This window comes from Cetorhinus maximus, chromosome 13, assembly GCF_964194155.1.
Source record: "Cetorhinus maximus chromosome 13, sCetMax3.hap1.1, whole genome shotgun sequence".
Taxonomy (NCBI): Eukaryota; Metazoa; Chordata; class Chondrichthyes; order Lamniformes; family Cetorhinidae; genus Cetorhinus; species Cetorhinus maximus.
The window spans coordinates 34,921,393-34,935,854 of NC_135891.1; the positions used below are offsets into that span (position 1 = coordinate 34,921,393).

The window sequence follows — 14,462 nt, forward strand, 5'->3', positions numbered from 1 at the left end:
AAAAAGATGGACTGGATGGCTGCTTTCATCTATGATCCATTGCTGCATTTCTGTCAGTGATGATTGACATTGCACAATGAATGTTTTATTGCACTCCATCATCCCCGGTGGTGCTCCTGCCACTCTCACCACCGCCCCCCTCCCACCCACCGCACCTAGGCTATAAAGGAAAGATTTGACGGCAATGGAGCTTTTGACTTTTGACAAACCAAAGTTTGGCTTTTTTTATGTATTAGTGCTGGAAGCCATTTTTGTCGCCAGCCTTTGTCGCAAGTGAATTTTTCTGTAATCTCTTAAACTTTGGAAGGTAAACTGAACTGTGCACAGTTGATGATTCTGTATTGAATAAATATTTCCAAAGCAAGGGCGACAAGTAAACTGGGAAGGACAGGAAATAAGGATTAAAGGGGCTCTAGTGTATTGCTGAAAAGAGAGACATGTTGCCAAAGCTTTTCATCTTGCACTCTTCAGGACAAACGCAAGAATGCCAAATTTCAAACAACCACAGCAATTTATACTACAGGAGAAAAGGGTGCTGATTGGTTGTCAAGTTGACTCTGACTGAGGTGTCACCATGGTGTAAACGATGGGGAACTATAGGCTCTTGGGTAATTCAAAAAAGGTGCAAAGCTTGAACAAATTCCTTTTTGCGGAAAACCGGTCCCTGCATATGAATGTATGTCACTTCTAGTAAACATAAATGAGCCACATTATAAACTCCACTGATTATGTCAAATTGGTTGTTTGTGGAGCTATTCGCATACTCAGTTGTTTACCAAGTGCTGCCCATTCGCATGTGGCTTTCTACTGTGATCTACTGCTCTTTTGTTGCAATTTGGGGATCTTGTAAAATTTTCTCGTGTTTGTAGCATGTAATGAACCATTTAAGGATGCTTTATATTTGTGAAGGTAAATCAGTAACTCTCCCTTAAATTTAAAACTTAATATCAAAATGTATAGTGGAGAGCTGCTGACTTCAGACCACAGGAACATATGTAGGCCTTTTAGCCCCACAAGCCTGTTCCGCCATTCAATGAGAGCATGGCTGATCAGCAACCTAACTCCATATACTTGCCTTTGCCTCATATCACATTGTGCCTTTTGGTTAATAAAAATCTATCAATCTCAGTTTTAAGATGAACAATTGATCTGGCATCAATTGTTGCAGAAGAGAGTTCTAACCTTCTACCACCCTTTTGCACAAATAAGTGTTTGCTAATTAAAAGTTTTAGAAGTGTCTCAGCCTGTGTTTGGCTCCCATTATGGTATTCTTCATGTGATTTCTCCTATAGAAAATTCCAAAATTTGAAGTTTGGAAAGGGCAATTTTCCCTATGACTGAAGTGTAGCAGTGACCAGATTTGGCAGATAAAGAGAAGTTCAATAGTATAAAAGCAAAATACTGCGGATGCTGGAAATCTGAAATAAAAACAGAAAATGCTGGAAAAACTGAGCAGGTCTGGCAGCATCAGTGGAGAAGAGAAACAGAGTTAGTTTCAAGTCTAAAATGACTGTTCATCGGAATGATTCGACACCCAGGAGTTGAATTTCCACTTCGGGGACGCAAAATAGCTAGTGGATTCAACACCCATTATTCACCCTTTCTAGTGACACACTAATGGATCCATTTTTACGCTGAGGCAGAAATCTTTTCAAGTATCAAAGTGCATCTGAAAATGCATTAAATCAATTCGGATTTTTAAAGTATTTGCACCTAATTACTAATTAATTATGTGAATTGTACTTAAAAATGAATGCTCCGCCATGGAGACTGACATTCCAAATTCCAGTGTTGAAACCTCACCAGTCTTGCAGTTTGTACAATTCTACGGTTGTATATATTTCTGTCTCCTATTCAAATTGGTTAGTGCGAACCTGGGTGAGATGTGGATCAGCACGCTGTGGATGATGGTATAAATAATTTTAGGTTTTTAGATATTTCATATCAATTGCATGGAGAACGTAGCTCTTTTGTTCTTACATTTTGTTTCCTTTCTCTAGATTTTCCCCGAAGAAGAGAGCTACGGATTTGAAATTGAGGAGAAAAATAAGACCATTGTGGTGAAATCTGTACAAGGTGGCTCTTCTGCCGAGGTAACTCTTATTTTGCTTTGCTGCAATATTGAAATTCAGACCCAATGAACAGAACAGCCCTAGAGAGATGGACACCATTACTTGGTACTGCACAAAAAAGGATCTTCCAGTTAACCATATTTGTATAGGAGTCTCTGGAAGGAAGTGGAGTGGTGGCAAGGGTGAGAGGGAGTTCCAGTGCTTAGGACCTAGACTGTTGAAGGCATGGCTCCTAATGGCAAGGCGAAGAAAGTGGGGGATACATAAGAACCACGAATTGGAGCAATGCCAAGTTCTCAGAGGGTTGTGAGGCTGGAGGAGGTACAAGGAAAGGAAAGGGGTGAGGCCGCGAAGGGGCATGAACACAGGTGAGAATTGTAATTTTGAGGTATTTGTAGATTAGGAACCAGTGCAAATAAGCTAGGGCTGGGGCAATGGGTGAAATGTGGATTAGAAGAGGGCAGCATATTGGGAGGGATGAAGCTATGGAAGGATTGGAAAATGAAGATGAAAATAGTAGAACTGGGTGTATCAGACCAGAGCCAGTGTAGGTTAACGAGCACAGGGGTGATGGGTGAAAGGGGTGTTTGGTGCGAGTTTAGATGCAACAGCACAGTTTTGGATGCCGCAAGTTTATTGAGGATCTGAGGCTGGCCAGGACAGCACTGAAATAACTGAATCTGGAGATAAAGCATGAATGAGAGTTTCGGCAGTAGGTGGACTGGTGCAGCAGTGGATACAGGTGATATTACAGCTGTGAAAATAGGTAATCTTGCAGTTAATGCTTTGTATTCAGCTTGTCTCACCAAGGGTTTGTTCAACCTATTGAAGGTGCACAAATATGAAAGACTCTAGTTCACATTTGAAGGGGCTATTTTTTGGAATTCCCCTGGGTTACACTATCAGGGCTGTGTAAGTCAAATCCCACGAAAGTAAGTCACCATTGAAACAAAGACCCATCTGCAGCATACCCAAATTTGTAACAAGAAGTGAATGTTTTTTTAAAATTTATTTTTTCGTGGGATGTGGGTGTTGCTGGCTTGGCCTGAATTTATTACCCATCCCTAATTGCCTTTGAGAAGGTGGTGGTGAGCCGCCGCCTTGAACTGCGAAAGTTCATGTGGTGTAGGTACACCCACAGTGCTGTTAGGAAGAGATTTCCAGGATTTTGACCCAGTGACTGTGAAGGAACGGCGATATATTTCCAAATCATGATGGTAGGTGGCTTAGAGGGGAACTTGCAGATGGTGGTGTTCACATGCATCTGCTGTCCTTGTCCTTCCAGGTGTTAGAGGTCACGGGTTTGTTTTCTAAAATAATGGACTAGAGCTAGCTGAAGAAAAGCTTCCAGTTATTCTGTAATAAAAAAAAATTGCGCCAGAGTAACTGCGAGATTAACGAATGCTTTCCAAACACCAGATGCATGAAGTATACTTATAATTGATACACGTGACTTATGATCTGCTATAAGATGTGAAGTACTGCAGGACCAAATTGAGGTTGTAATGAAAACAGAGTTTGCTATGTGTGGCTTGCTAATATTTTGAGCAGGCTTAAAAGCTATAGCCTGGTTTGCATATTTGATACTCTTCCAAAAAATCTAGTTATTATTAAAAAAGATGTATTGAGCTCCTTAATCACATTTGATGCCCTGGTCATGTGAATTTCTTCTCGTGCAGGATGACAAATTTTAAATTATAAAATTCATAGGCAACTTATCGTAACAGACTACTACTCAGTTGGACATGCTATAATTTGTCTGGTGGGGTTTGTTGTTTGAGAGGTTATGGTAGCCCCTTGTAATCAGAATACTGTATCGAAGCTGTTGTTCAAATCAACTCAAAAATTGACAGTTATGCCTCCAAGATTTTTTTCAAATGCAGAAATACAGTTCCATCAGTATCCAGCAATTTCTTTCAGGCGTGTTCCTCCATTTGACAGTGGAATTGGCCAACACCAGCATTGTAATAGCATTTCCACAGCAAAGCATCAATGTGGATAGGTTACTTAACACTGGAATAAAAGGGACAGTAGCAACGTGGATACAAAATTGGCTGAAAAATGGGAAGCAGAGAGCAATCGTCAATAGATGTTTTTTTGGACTGGAGGAAGGTTTGTAGTGGAGTTCCCCAGGGGTCGGTATTCAGACCCTTGCTTTTCCTGGTATATATTAACGATCTAGATCTTGGTATGCAAAGGACAATTTCAAAATTTGGGGATGATATGAAGCTTGGGAGAGTTGTGAACTGTGAGGAGGAGGGTGTGGAACTTCAACAGGACATAGACAAGTTGGTGGAGTGGGCAGATAGGTGGCAGATCAAGTTCAATGTGGAGAAGTGTGAGGGGATGCATTTTGGTAGAAAGAACATGGACAACCAATATAAAATAAGGGGTGAAATTTTGAAGGGGGGGTGCAGGAGCAGAAAGACTTGGGTGTATATGTGCATAAATCATTGAAGGTGGCAGGACAGGTGGAGAGAGCAATTAGTAAAGCATATATCCTGGGCTTTAATAATAGGGGCATAGTGTACAAGAGCATGGAGGTTATGCTGAATTTATATAAGACCCTTTTTTAGACCTCAGCTGGAACATTGTGTACAGTTCTGAGCATCATATTATAGGAAGGATGTGAACACATTGGAGAGAGTGCAGAAAAGGTTCACAAAAATGGTCCCAGGGATGAGAAACTTCAACGATGAGGATCGATTGGAGAGGTTGGGACTGTTCTCCTTGGAGAGAAGAAGGCTAAGAGGAGATTTGATAGAGATGCTCAAAATCATGAGGGGGCTGGACAGAGTAGATAGGGAGAAGCTGTTCCCACTTGTAAAATTATCAAGAACGAGAGGGCACAGATTTAAAGTGATTTGCAAAAGAAGTAAATGTGACATGAGAAACAACTTTTTCACACAATGAGTGGTTCGGCTCTGGAATGCACTGCCTGGAAGTGTGGTGGAGGCAGGTTCAATCGAGGCATTCTAGAGGGCATTAGATGATTATTTGAATAGAAACGAGGTACAGGGGTATGGGGAAAAGGCAGGGCAGTGGCACTAAGTCATAATGCTCATTGGAGAGCCGGTGCAGACATGATGTGCACCACAGAATTTATTTGGCCTAAGTGCCGCATCTCTCTCCCTCCCTCTCTCGCTCTCTCCATAATCCAGAGGAAGAAGTGCTTTTAGGGATTTTCTTTTCACTCAATACATATGTTTCCTTGATCAGGTTGTGTTTAATATTCAGAGAGATAGCAGTACTGTCAGTTTGCCTAGTAATTGCCTACCAGTTACGCATTTCATCTAAATTAAAAATTATTTCCTATTTCTATAATTCAAAACAAGTATAAATTTATGCAAATTCTTGTTGATGGAAGCAGTGCAGACTAATGCAATCTTCAAAAATCTGAGCTGTGCAAATTGATAGATTTTTTGAGTGAACGAGATCCCCTGTGGGTCAGTTTTGTGGGAATTAATGATAGGAATCAAAAAACAGAGTTAGTTTGACATAGCTTGTGTTTATTTTACACTTCTCAAATCCCCTTTTTGTTGTAATCCTCTTAAAGCATCTCTCGATGCCTATATTTTGCAAACCAACCTCACTTATGATCTTATACTTGACCAGTTTATTTTAATAAGTCTACTTCCTATTAGATTTTAAATTCCTTGTGGATAAACAATTACTTAAGGTTGTCATTGAAAATTCACATAAAAGCCAATTGTTCAAATGCATCGCATTAGGTAGCAGATAGATACTAGGAATGTGTACAAGTGGAAATACTCTGGAAGTCCACAGGTGTCTTTTTTAATGAACAGTTTGCTCATTAAAAATATCTTTGAGAAATTAAGTGTTAAATTCATTAAGTTGCTTTCAAAGCTGTACTCGTGGAAGTACTGAACAGTGCTCATAGGAGACTAGAATACTAAGCACGGATTGCCAGTCTGGTAATAAATGACAAAACCTTTAAGGATGCTGGTCACAGTGTCTCAACTGCATTATCATGCAGCAGGCTTATTGTGCAAAAGCTGAACAGATGTGCTTGATGTAAACCAGGATATCGGCTATTTCAGAACAGGGAAAAAACAAATTTAATTAAAACTACATGTTTGCTTTACAGATTTTCCATATTATTGTATTGTTGGATTTCAATGGAAAGGCTAACTTTGAATTAAGAGGATTTGGACTTGTTTACCATTAATTTAGTCTCAGCCTGTTACAGTTCAAGCCTTCCAACTCATTAATATAAAAGTAAAATACTGCGGATGCTGGAAATCTGAAACAAAAACAAGAATTGCTGGAAAAACTCAGCAGATCTGACAGCAACTGTGGAGAGAAAGACAGAGTTAACATTTTGAGTCTGCATGACTCTTCTTCAGGACTAAAGAGAAGTAGAAATGTGGTGAAATATACATTGTTTAAGGGGGGGTGGAACAAGTCAAGCTGGATAGAAGGCCAATGATAGGTGGAGGCAAAGGAGAAATTGCAAAAGATGTCATAAACAAAAGGTCAAAGGGGTGTTGATGGTGGTGATACTGGCTAAAAGGGAGGCGGTGGTGGTGGCAACATTAAGAGTAGAAAACAGGATGAGCAAGCGACAGATGGCCCTAGTGGGGGTGGGGGGAGGGGACGGTGTGGGACAAAAGATTGAAATAGGCTAAAAGGTGGGGATAAAACAATGAATGGAAATAAATTTTAAAAATAAGAATAATAGAAATAGGTGGGGGGGGGTGGGGAGAATGTATATATAAAAATTAAATATTGAGAAAAGGGGTGAGGATGGAGGAGAGAGTTCATGATCTGAAGTTGTTGAACTCGATATTGAGTCCGGAAGGCTGTAAAGTGCCTAATCGGAAGATGAGGTGCTGTTCCTCCAGTTTGCATTGAGCTTCACTGGAACATTGCCGCAGACCAAGGACGGACATGTGGGCATGAGAGCAGGGTGGTGTGTTGAAATGGCAAGTGACAGGGAGGTCTGGGTCATGCTTGTGGACAGACCAAAGGTGTTCCGCAAAGCGGTCACCCAGTCTGCGTTTGGTCTCTCCAATGTAGAGGAGATTGCATTGGAAGCAGCGAATGCAGTAGTCTAAATTGAGAGAAGTGCAAGTGCACTTGAAAGGAATGTTTAGGCCCTTGGATGGTGAGGAGGGGGGAAGTAAAGGGGCAGGTGTTGCATCTTCTGCAATTGCATGGGAAGGTGCCATGGGAGGGGGTTAAGATGTAGGGATGATGGAGGAGTGGACCAGGGTGTCCTGGAGGGAATGGTTCCTAAGGAATGCTGACGGTGGGTGGGTGAAGGGAAGATGTGTTTGGTGGTGGCATCATGCTGGATTTGGCGGAAATGGCGGATTATGATTCTTTTGAATGGGGAGGCTGGTGGGGTGATAAGTGAGGACAAGGGAGACCCTATCATGGTTCTGGGAGGGAGAGGAAGGTGTGAGGGTGGATGCGCGGGAGATGGGCCGGACACGGTTGAGGGCCCTGTCAATCACCATGGGTGGGAAACCTTGGTTAAGAAAGAAAGAAGACCTGTCAGGAGCATTGTTTTGGAAAGTGGCATCATCGGAACAGATGTGACGGAGGTGAAGGAACTGAGAGAGTGGGATGGAGTCCTTACAGGAAGCAGGATGTGAGGAGTTGTGTAGTCGAGGTAGCTGTGGGTGTCGTTGGGCTTGTAATGAATATTGGTGGACAGTCTGTCATCAGAAATTGAGACAGAGAGGTCAAGGAAGGCAAGGGAAGTGTCAGTGATGGACCACATGAAAGTGATGGAGGGGTGGAAATGGGAAGGAAAAATAATAAATTTTTCCAGGTCCAGATGAGAGCACGAAGCAGCATTAAAACCGTCATTGATGTACCGGAGAAAGAGTTGTGGGAGGGGGCCTGAGTAGGACTGGAACAAGGAATGTTCCACATACCCCATAAAGAGACAGGCATAACTGGGGCCCATGCGGGTACCCATAGCCACACCTTTTATTTGGAGGAAGTGAGAAGAGTTTAAGGAGAAATTGTTCAGTGAGAGAACAAGTTCAGCCAGATGGAGGAGAGTGGTGATGGATGGGGATTGTTCGGGCCTCTGTTCAAGGAAGAAATGGAGAGCCCTCAGAGCATCCTGGTGGGGGATGAGGTGTAGAGGGATTGGACGTCCATGGTGAAGAGGAGGTGGTTGGGGCCAGGGAACTGGAAATTGTTGATATGATGTAGGGCATTAGAGGAATCTCGGATGTAGGTGGGAAGAGACTGGACAAGAGAAGAGAGAACAGAGTCTAAATAGGAAGGAATAAGTTCCATGAGGCAGGAACAGGCTGACACCATCGGCCTACCGGGACTGTACTGTTTGTGGATTTTGGGGAGGAGCTAGAAGCGGGCTGTCTGAGGTTGGGAGACTGAAGTTGGAAGCTGTGGTGGGAAGACCTCCAGAGGAGATGAGGTCTGTAACAGTCCTGGAAACAATGGCTTGATGTTCGGTGGTGGGCTCATGGTCTGGGGGCGATAGGAGGAAGTGTCTGCAACTTGGCGCTCAGCCTCTGCAAGGTAGAAGTCAGCGCGCCAGACAACAGCAGCACCACCTTTGTGAGCAGGTTTGATGACAAAGTCAGGGTTGGACCTGACAGAGTATGGCGAGTTCAGAAAGAGACAGGTTAGAGCGGGTGAGGGGAGCAGAGAAATTGAGATGGCTGATGTCATGCCAACAGTTCTCAATGAAAAGATCAAGAACAGATAAGAGGCCAGAGGGAGGGGTCCAGGTGGAGGGAGAATACTGGAGGTGGGTGAAAGGATCCATTGAACACGGGGAGGAGTCTTGCCCAAAAAAGTGAGCGGGGAGACGAAGGTAGTGGAAGAAGAGTTCAGCATTGTGCAGAGCCTGGAATTCCATTGAGGTGAGGGCGTAAAGGTATGAAACGGAGTCCTTTGCTGAGCACTGAACGTTCAGCATCAGAGAGGGAAAGGTCAGGGGGTATGGTGAATACATGGCCGGGGCTGGGATTAGAAGATGGGATGGGGTCAGAGGGATGGGAAGGGGTGGAGGGTCCTGGATGGGTGTTGGAATCAATGAGTTGTTGGAGCTTGCTTTCCTTAGCACCTGAAAGAAAGAGACAAAGTTTCTTGTTAAGGTGTCGGATGAGACGATGAAGAATAAAATGAAACTGGGGGCAAGGACAGCTTAGAGATAAGGTGAGCCGGTGCTGCTGGTGGGAGAGGTTGAGTGTGTTCATATAGTGGCGCATGGCACTGAATGTGGATCTCGAGATGCGGCTAGAACAGCAGTCTGAGGAACGTTGTATGTCCCAGAGATACCTGTAATCCTGGGTGGATTCAAAACGTGACGGATGGAACTTCAGTTGGAATCCAGTATATATTTCACCACATCTACTTCTCTTTAGTTCTGATGAAGAGTCATACGGACTCAACGCTAACTCTGTCTTTCTCTCCACAGATGCTGTCAGGCCTGCTGAGTTCTTCCAACTCATTGTTTAGTTACAATTTTTGCCCTTCCCTCATAAAACGCACATTACCTATGAAACCTGCATTTGCTTATGCCCTGTTATGGAACTGGTTGCAATGAAAATGGTTCTGAATATAGTGTTCATACTTGGGGTGAACATGGCAATATTGGAACAATGCATTACTTCATGAGTTGCTATGCATGTTGGTTTAAAGTCGTGAACCTTTGCTGCTATTATCATTGTCCTTGTTTCGTTTAAGTCATAAATTGGAAGTCGGTGCCATTTTGGACAATATCGCAATGGTGGCTAACCCGTAATGACCATGCTGTTTTTAAAAAAAAAAAATCTGACTTTTCATTTGTACTATAGGTGGCAGGTCTTCAGGTTGGAAGGAAGATTTACTCCATCAATGAGGATTTGGTTTTCCTTCGACCACTTCTGGAAGTGGAGACAATTTTAAATCAGTTCCATTGCAGTCGGAAGCCACTGAGGATGCTGATTGCAACAAAACCCAAAGAGTGAGTCATCTCATGTGATCAACTAGAAAAGCTTGTGCAAAACTGTAATGTGCCATTTGAGTGCTCCACATTAGTTACAGAATCATAGCACACTCATTTCTGTAAGCTGCTTGCCATTTGGGGCTATCTGGCTTAAAATTAGATAATTACAACCAATGCATTTCAACAGTTTCCTCACTAGTTGCTTTGTCACAAATTTATTTTGAGTTCTGGGTGTTGGTGTTGAAGATTGGAATACTTCTACATTCACTGTTGGAGTTTGCAACTTTTTGATCAGTTGCATTTAATGTTCAAAGTGAAGTAACCTTTACCCTAATGTGCTAGATTTTAACCTTTGTCTTACACCAGTTGTGCTGGTGTAACACTTTTCACTTCCTACATCTGCCATTACCTTAATGTTTGTTTTAACTCGTTTTCACTTCAGACATTTTGTGAAGAACAATTCCATCGCTTCAGCTGGGATCTGAAGTCAAGCCCAGGTCCCAAAGTTTAAAGGACAATGTTGTAACTTGTTGAACCTTTTATCAACTATCCACATTCCTTTCAGCAATTTTTAAAAAACCTTCACAGCCATACCTATCACCATCTTGGGGGTTACTATTGACCAGAAACTGAACTGGACCAACTATATAAATACTGTGGCTACCAGAGCAGCTGAGATGCTGGGAATTCTGTGGCGAGTAGCTCACCACTTGCCTCCCTAAAGCCTGCCAGCCAGCTACAAAGCACAAGTCAAGAGCTTCATGGAATACCCTCCACTTCCCTGTGTGAATGTAACTCCAAGAAGCTCGACAGTATCCAGGACAAAGAGGCACACTTGATCAGCACCCCATCCCAGAGTGACCAATTCGTGGGGCAAAAACATAAGGGACACTTTGTTATGGGGGACAGTGCAGGGATGGAGAGAGGGGAAGGGCTTGGGGCTTGGGAGGTGGGGTCACGGGGTGGGGTAGTGGGTGGGGGTGAATTCTGTCCAGACTGTTTGGGAGGGGGGGTGGGGGGGGCATGAAGGAGGCTGGATGGCAAGCCTTTGGGAGTGGAGTAGGGGTGGTGGGGAGCACATATCCCCACCCCCAACCCAGTGGCAGCGAGCCACCTGTAGCCAAGTGTAGTAGTTGGCATATACAGGGGAATCCTGCACATGCACGTGAATCACAGATCTGAAATACAGTACAAAGGCCATCCTGGCAGCAAACAACCCGGGACACAGGTCGATCGCCTCCAAATCTGGGAAGGTTGCTCACCATGCTCCATCCAGCCCCTTAAATATTTACTCCTTCTGCCACTGACATACAGTGGCAGTAGTGTCTACAATATATATAGGATACAATACTGCAACTTGCCAAGCTTCCTTCAATTGCATTGCATCATCTGTGACCTCTGCCACCTAGAAGGGCAAGGACAGCAGATGTATGTCCATCTGCAAGTTCCCCTCCAAGTCACACACCATCCTGAATTGGAGCTATATCACAGTTCCACTGGATCAAAATCCTGGAACTCCCTTCCTAACAGCACCGTGGTGGACTTGAGCCAGATGGACTGCCACCGCTGAAGAAGATGGCTCACCAGAGCCTTCTCAAGGGCAATTAGGGATGGGCAACAAATGCAGAGCCAGCGACACCCACTTCCCAATAATGAATAAAAAAGTTATGCTGTAGCATGATGTTTAAATCAGCACTACTCAAATATTTCTACTTTAAGGTCCCCCTCCAAGTATTGACATGCTATTGAAGACTACCTGTCCTAGACCAATGAAAACAAAATGCAAATCACCACTGGAAGCAAAAGCAACATTCAATAAGATCTGATGACCTCATTAACTCCTTGAGTCCAGGGATCCCAGCTTGAAAACAGCCAAGTGTGGTTATTGGGAGAGGATATCATAGATAAATGATTTTAGATGAAATTATGACTAAGCTTATCTTAATCTTAGTCGGTTATTTTCACCAAGTTAGGGGTAGGGTCAACTAAATATGAATATGGAAGTGTGTGCTGAATGTCTCAAAAATGGGTGGTTAGAGCACATGCCTGTAAGGAACTCAGTTGGTTTTTCTTTGCTTAACTAATTTAGATAAAGATGTTGGGAACATTGGGCTAAAGATGCATTATGTTCCTTTGTTTTGCTCTAGTATAAATTATGGCAGTAAGAACACTAAATGTGCTCCTGCTTTGAGGTCATGCATTGAGCACCCTCTTGGTGACATGATATGTAATTTGTTACACTTTTAATGCCTCTAGTAGTATGATTTCTCTCTGAAAATAGGCATAGTGAAATCCTATGAAATAATTAAAAAATACCTTGGTCTTTGAAGCATAATGTAAAGTTCTGACAGCATTTTGTAAACCAAAACAAGTTATTCACATTCAGTTCTAACCTTCCAAAAGTCTACCTACATTTAACCAAATGGATTTTTAAAATGTCTAGATTTATGAACAAACCAAATCAATCAAATCCAAAATAATTGAGTGCTTAAATGAGCTATAGCCATGTAATGGTAATTAATGTGCTCTCGAACAAAATAGTCATTCCATGTGGCTGTTGGGCACATTTAATGATGTTGATTTGCTTAATTGACCCTGTTAAAACTTGTGCAGTGTTGACGCACCTTTTAGTAATTTTGGCTGGAAGGAACCATTGTTGAAATGTGGCAAGTTCTTTTTTTTAATGCAAGTCCTCGGGAAATAATACCAAGATATTTTTTTCCATGATATGTGCAAATGATGCAATGACACAATTTGGTATAACATATGTTGTCTTGCAATTTGGTTTGCTAAATATTTTTTCCTTTAAGTTGGTAGACCATTTTATATCCTGAATGTAACTTCACTATTTGATTTCATCTTGTGCCATCATCACTTAACACTGCAAAGTACTTATTCAGTATTGGCATTTGCACTTGTTCCTGGGCAGTTAGATATTTTGTATTTTGAAAGCTCTGAATATTGAAACCTCATGTTGGGATGAAGCTTATGTGGAATTTGAAACCTTCAATTACATTTTAACAAACTGCTGTTCGTGGTTCAAATACTGATCCAAGTCTGATTGCTGCATTTCTTTCCGTTTAAATTATTATGGCAACAGGATTTTATAGGGACGTCCTTGAAGAGGTACTTTTTAACCTAGAGCGAGTTGTGACCAGCCTGGGAATGTTAAGTTGTACTGATAAATACAAAGTTGAGATTCGCTAGCTGAGTGTAGTTATCCAATGTTTATGTTGCAATGTTAATGCAGGATAATCAAGGTTCCCGACTCTTTGGAAGGACTGAGCTTCCAGATACGTGGAGCTGCCCCACCATTTGTTCATGCAGTCCTGAAAGGTAAGACTGTTGGGAAATATGTAAGTATGTTGGGAAATTAGCATTGTGTTCTACAAATCTGATGCAAACATTACCTTAGTTGCAATATCAACTGTTATAATCAATGACCTGTGAACATTTCTATGTGTTATGTGACTTTGCACCAAGGTAACATAGCGGCCCTTATTTTGTAGTTAACAGCGACACTTGCTGCTGACATCAAATAAAGTTGTGCATAAACCTACTGCCATCCCAGTGATGAGAATCTTGGCTGCCTTGAGGGAGGATTCCTCCCTGGCATGTGTTATAGCAAGGCCCAGTATTGTGTTTTTATAATGATGACTCAAGGGACTGCGTAAGCATGTTGTGGGTTCATTTATTTCAACTCAGCACATAAGAATATATATGCATCGATAGAAAGAAGACAGCAGCAGCAGAGCTGTGTTCTGTTCACAGGCCAAAGTGAAACTGAGAATGCATCACATGACGCACTTCCCTTCCAGTGATGGCATGCTGCTATCCCTTAAAAGCATATTACAACACTAAGCAGTGCAGGCTCATGTGGGTGAAAATGGCAGGCAGTTGTGGGCACAGCTTACAGTCATAGCACTACAAAAACTGACCCAAAAAAAGGCAGTTGTGGTAAAAAGGCATTGAAAAATCATATTTCAAAAATACTTTGGAAAATCATATTGAGGAAAGCATTGAAAACTTATATTTAGAAAAGGCTTTGGAAAATCATATTTTAAGAAGGTTATGGAAAACCATTATTTGTAGACATAACTTATAAAAAGCTAAGAATATAAACTTATTTTGTAAGCACTGCAATTTTGATTAAATCATTTTAAAAAGTGATATTTAAAAAGTCTGAAATAATGCTCAAAAGTCATAGGTTTTATTGTAGAGACTTATCAGATTAGTCGTTTGGTAGTACAGAACTTGAGTATTGCTGAAAAAAGAGACGTCAAAGCTTTTGGTCTTGCACTCATCAGGGCTCTGACAAGAATACCAATATAAGGGACAAAACAGCAATTATACTGTATGTTAAGAGAGTGCTGATTGGTTGGCAAGTGGGCTCTGATTGGTAGAGACATTGCCATAGAGAATTCCCCAGTGATGGTGACTGACAGTTAACTGCC

At 42.1% G+C, this 14,462-nt stretch overlaps 1 protein-coding gene across 1 annotated transcript in view; it reads left to right on the plus strand.

Moving 5' to 3' along the window:
* The window catches only part of prex1 (phosphatidylinositol-3,4,5-trisphosphate-dependent Rac exchange factor 1), a 220,382-nt gene that overhangs the window by 134,306 nt on the left and 71,614 nt on the right, over nt 1–14,462 (plus strand). The window contains exons 17-19 of the mRNA XM_078555256.1: nt 2,001–2,093; nt 9,878–10,026; nt 13,259–13,344. Coding sequence (XP_078411382.1) covers nt 2,001–2,093; nt 9,878–10,026; nt 13,259–13,344 — 328 coding nt within the window. The remainder of the gene's footprint in view (nt 1–2,000; nt 2,094–9,877; nt 10,027–13,258; nt 13,345–14,462) is intronic.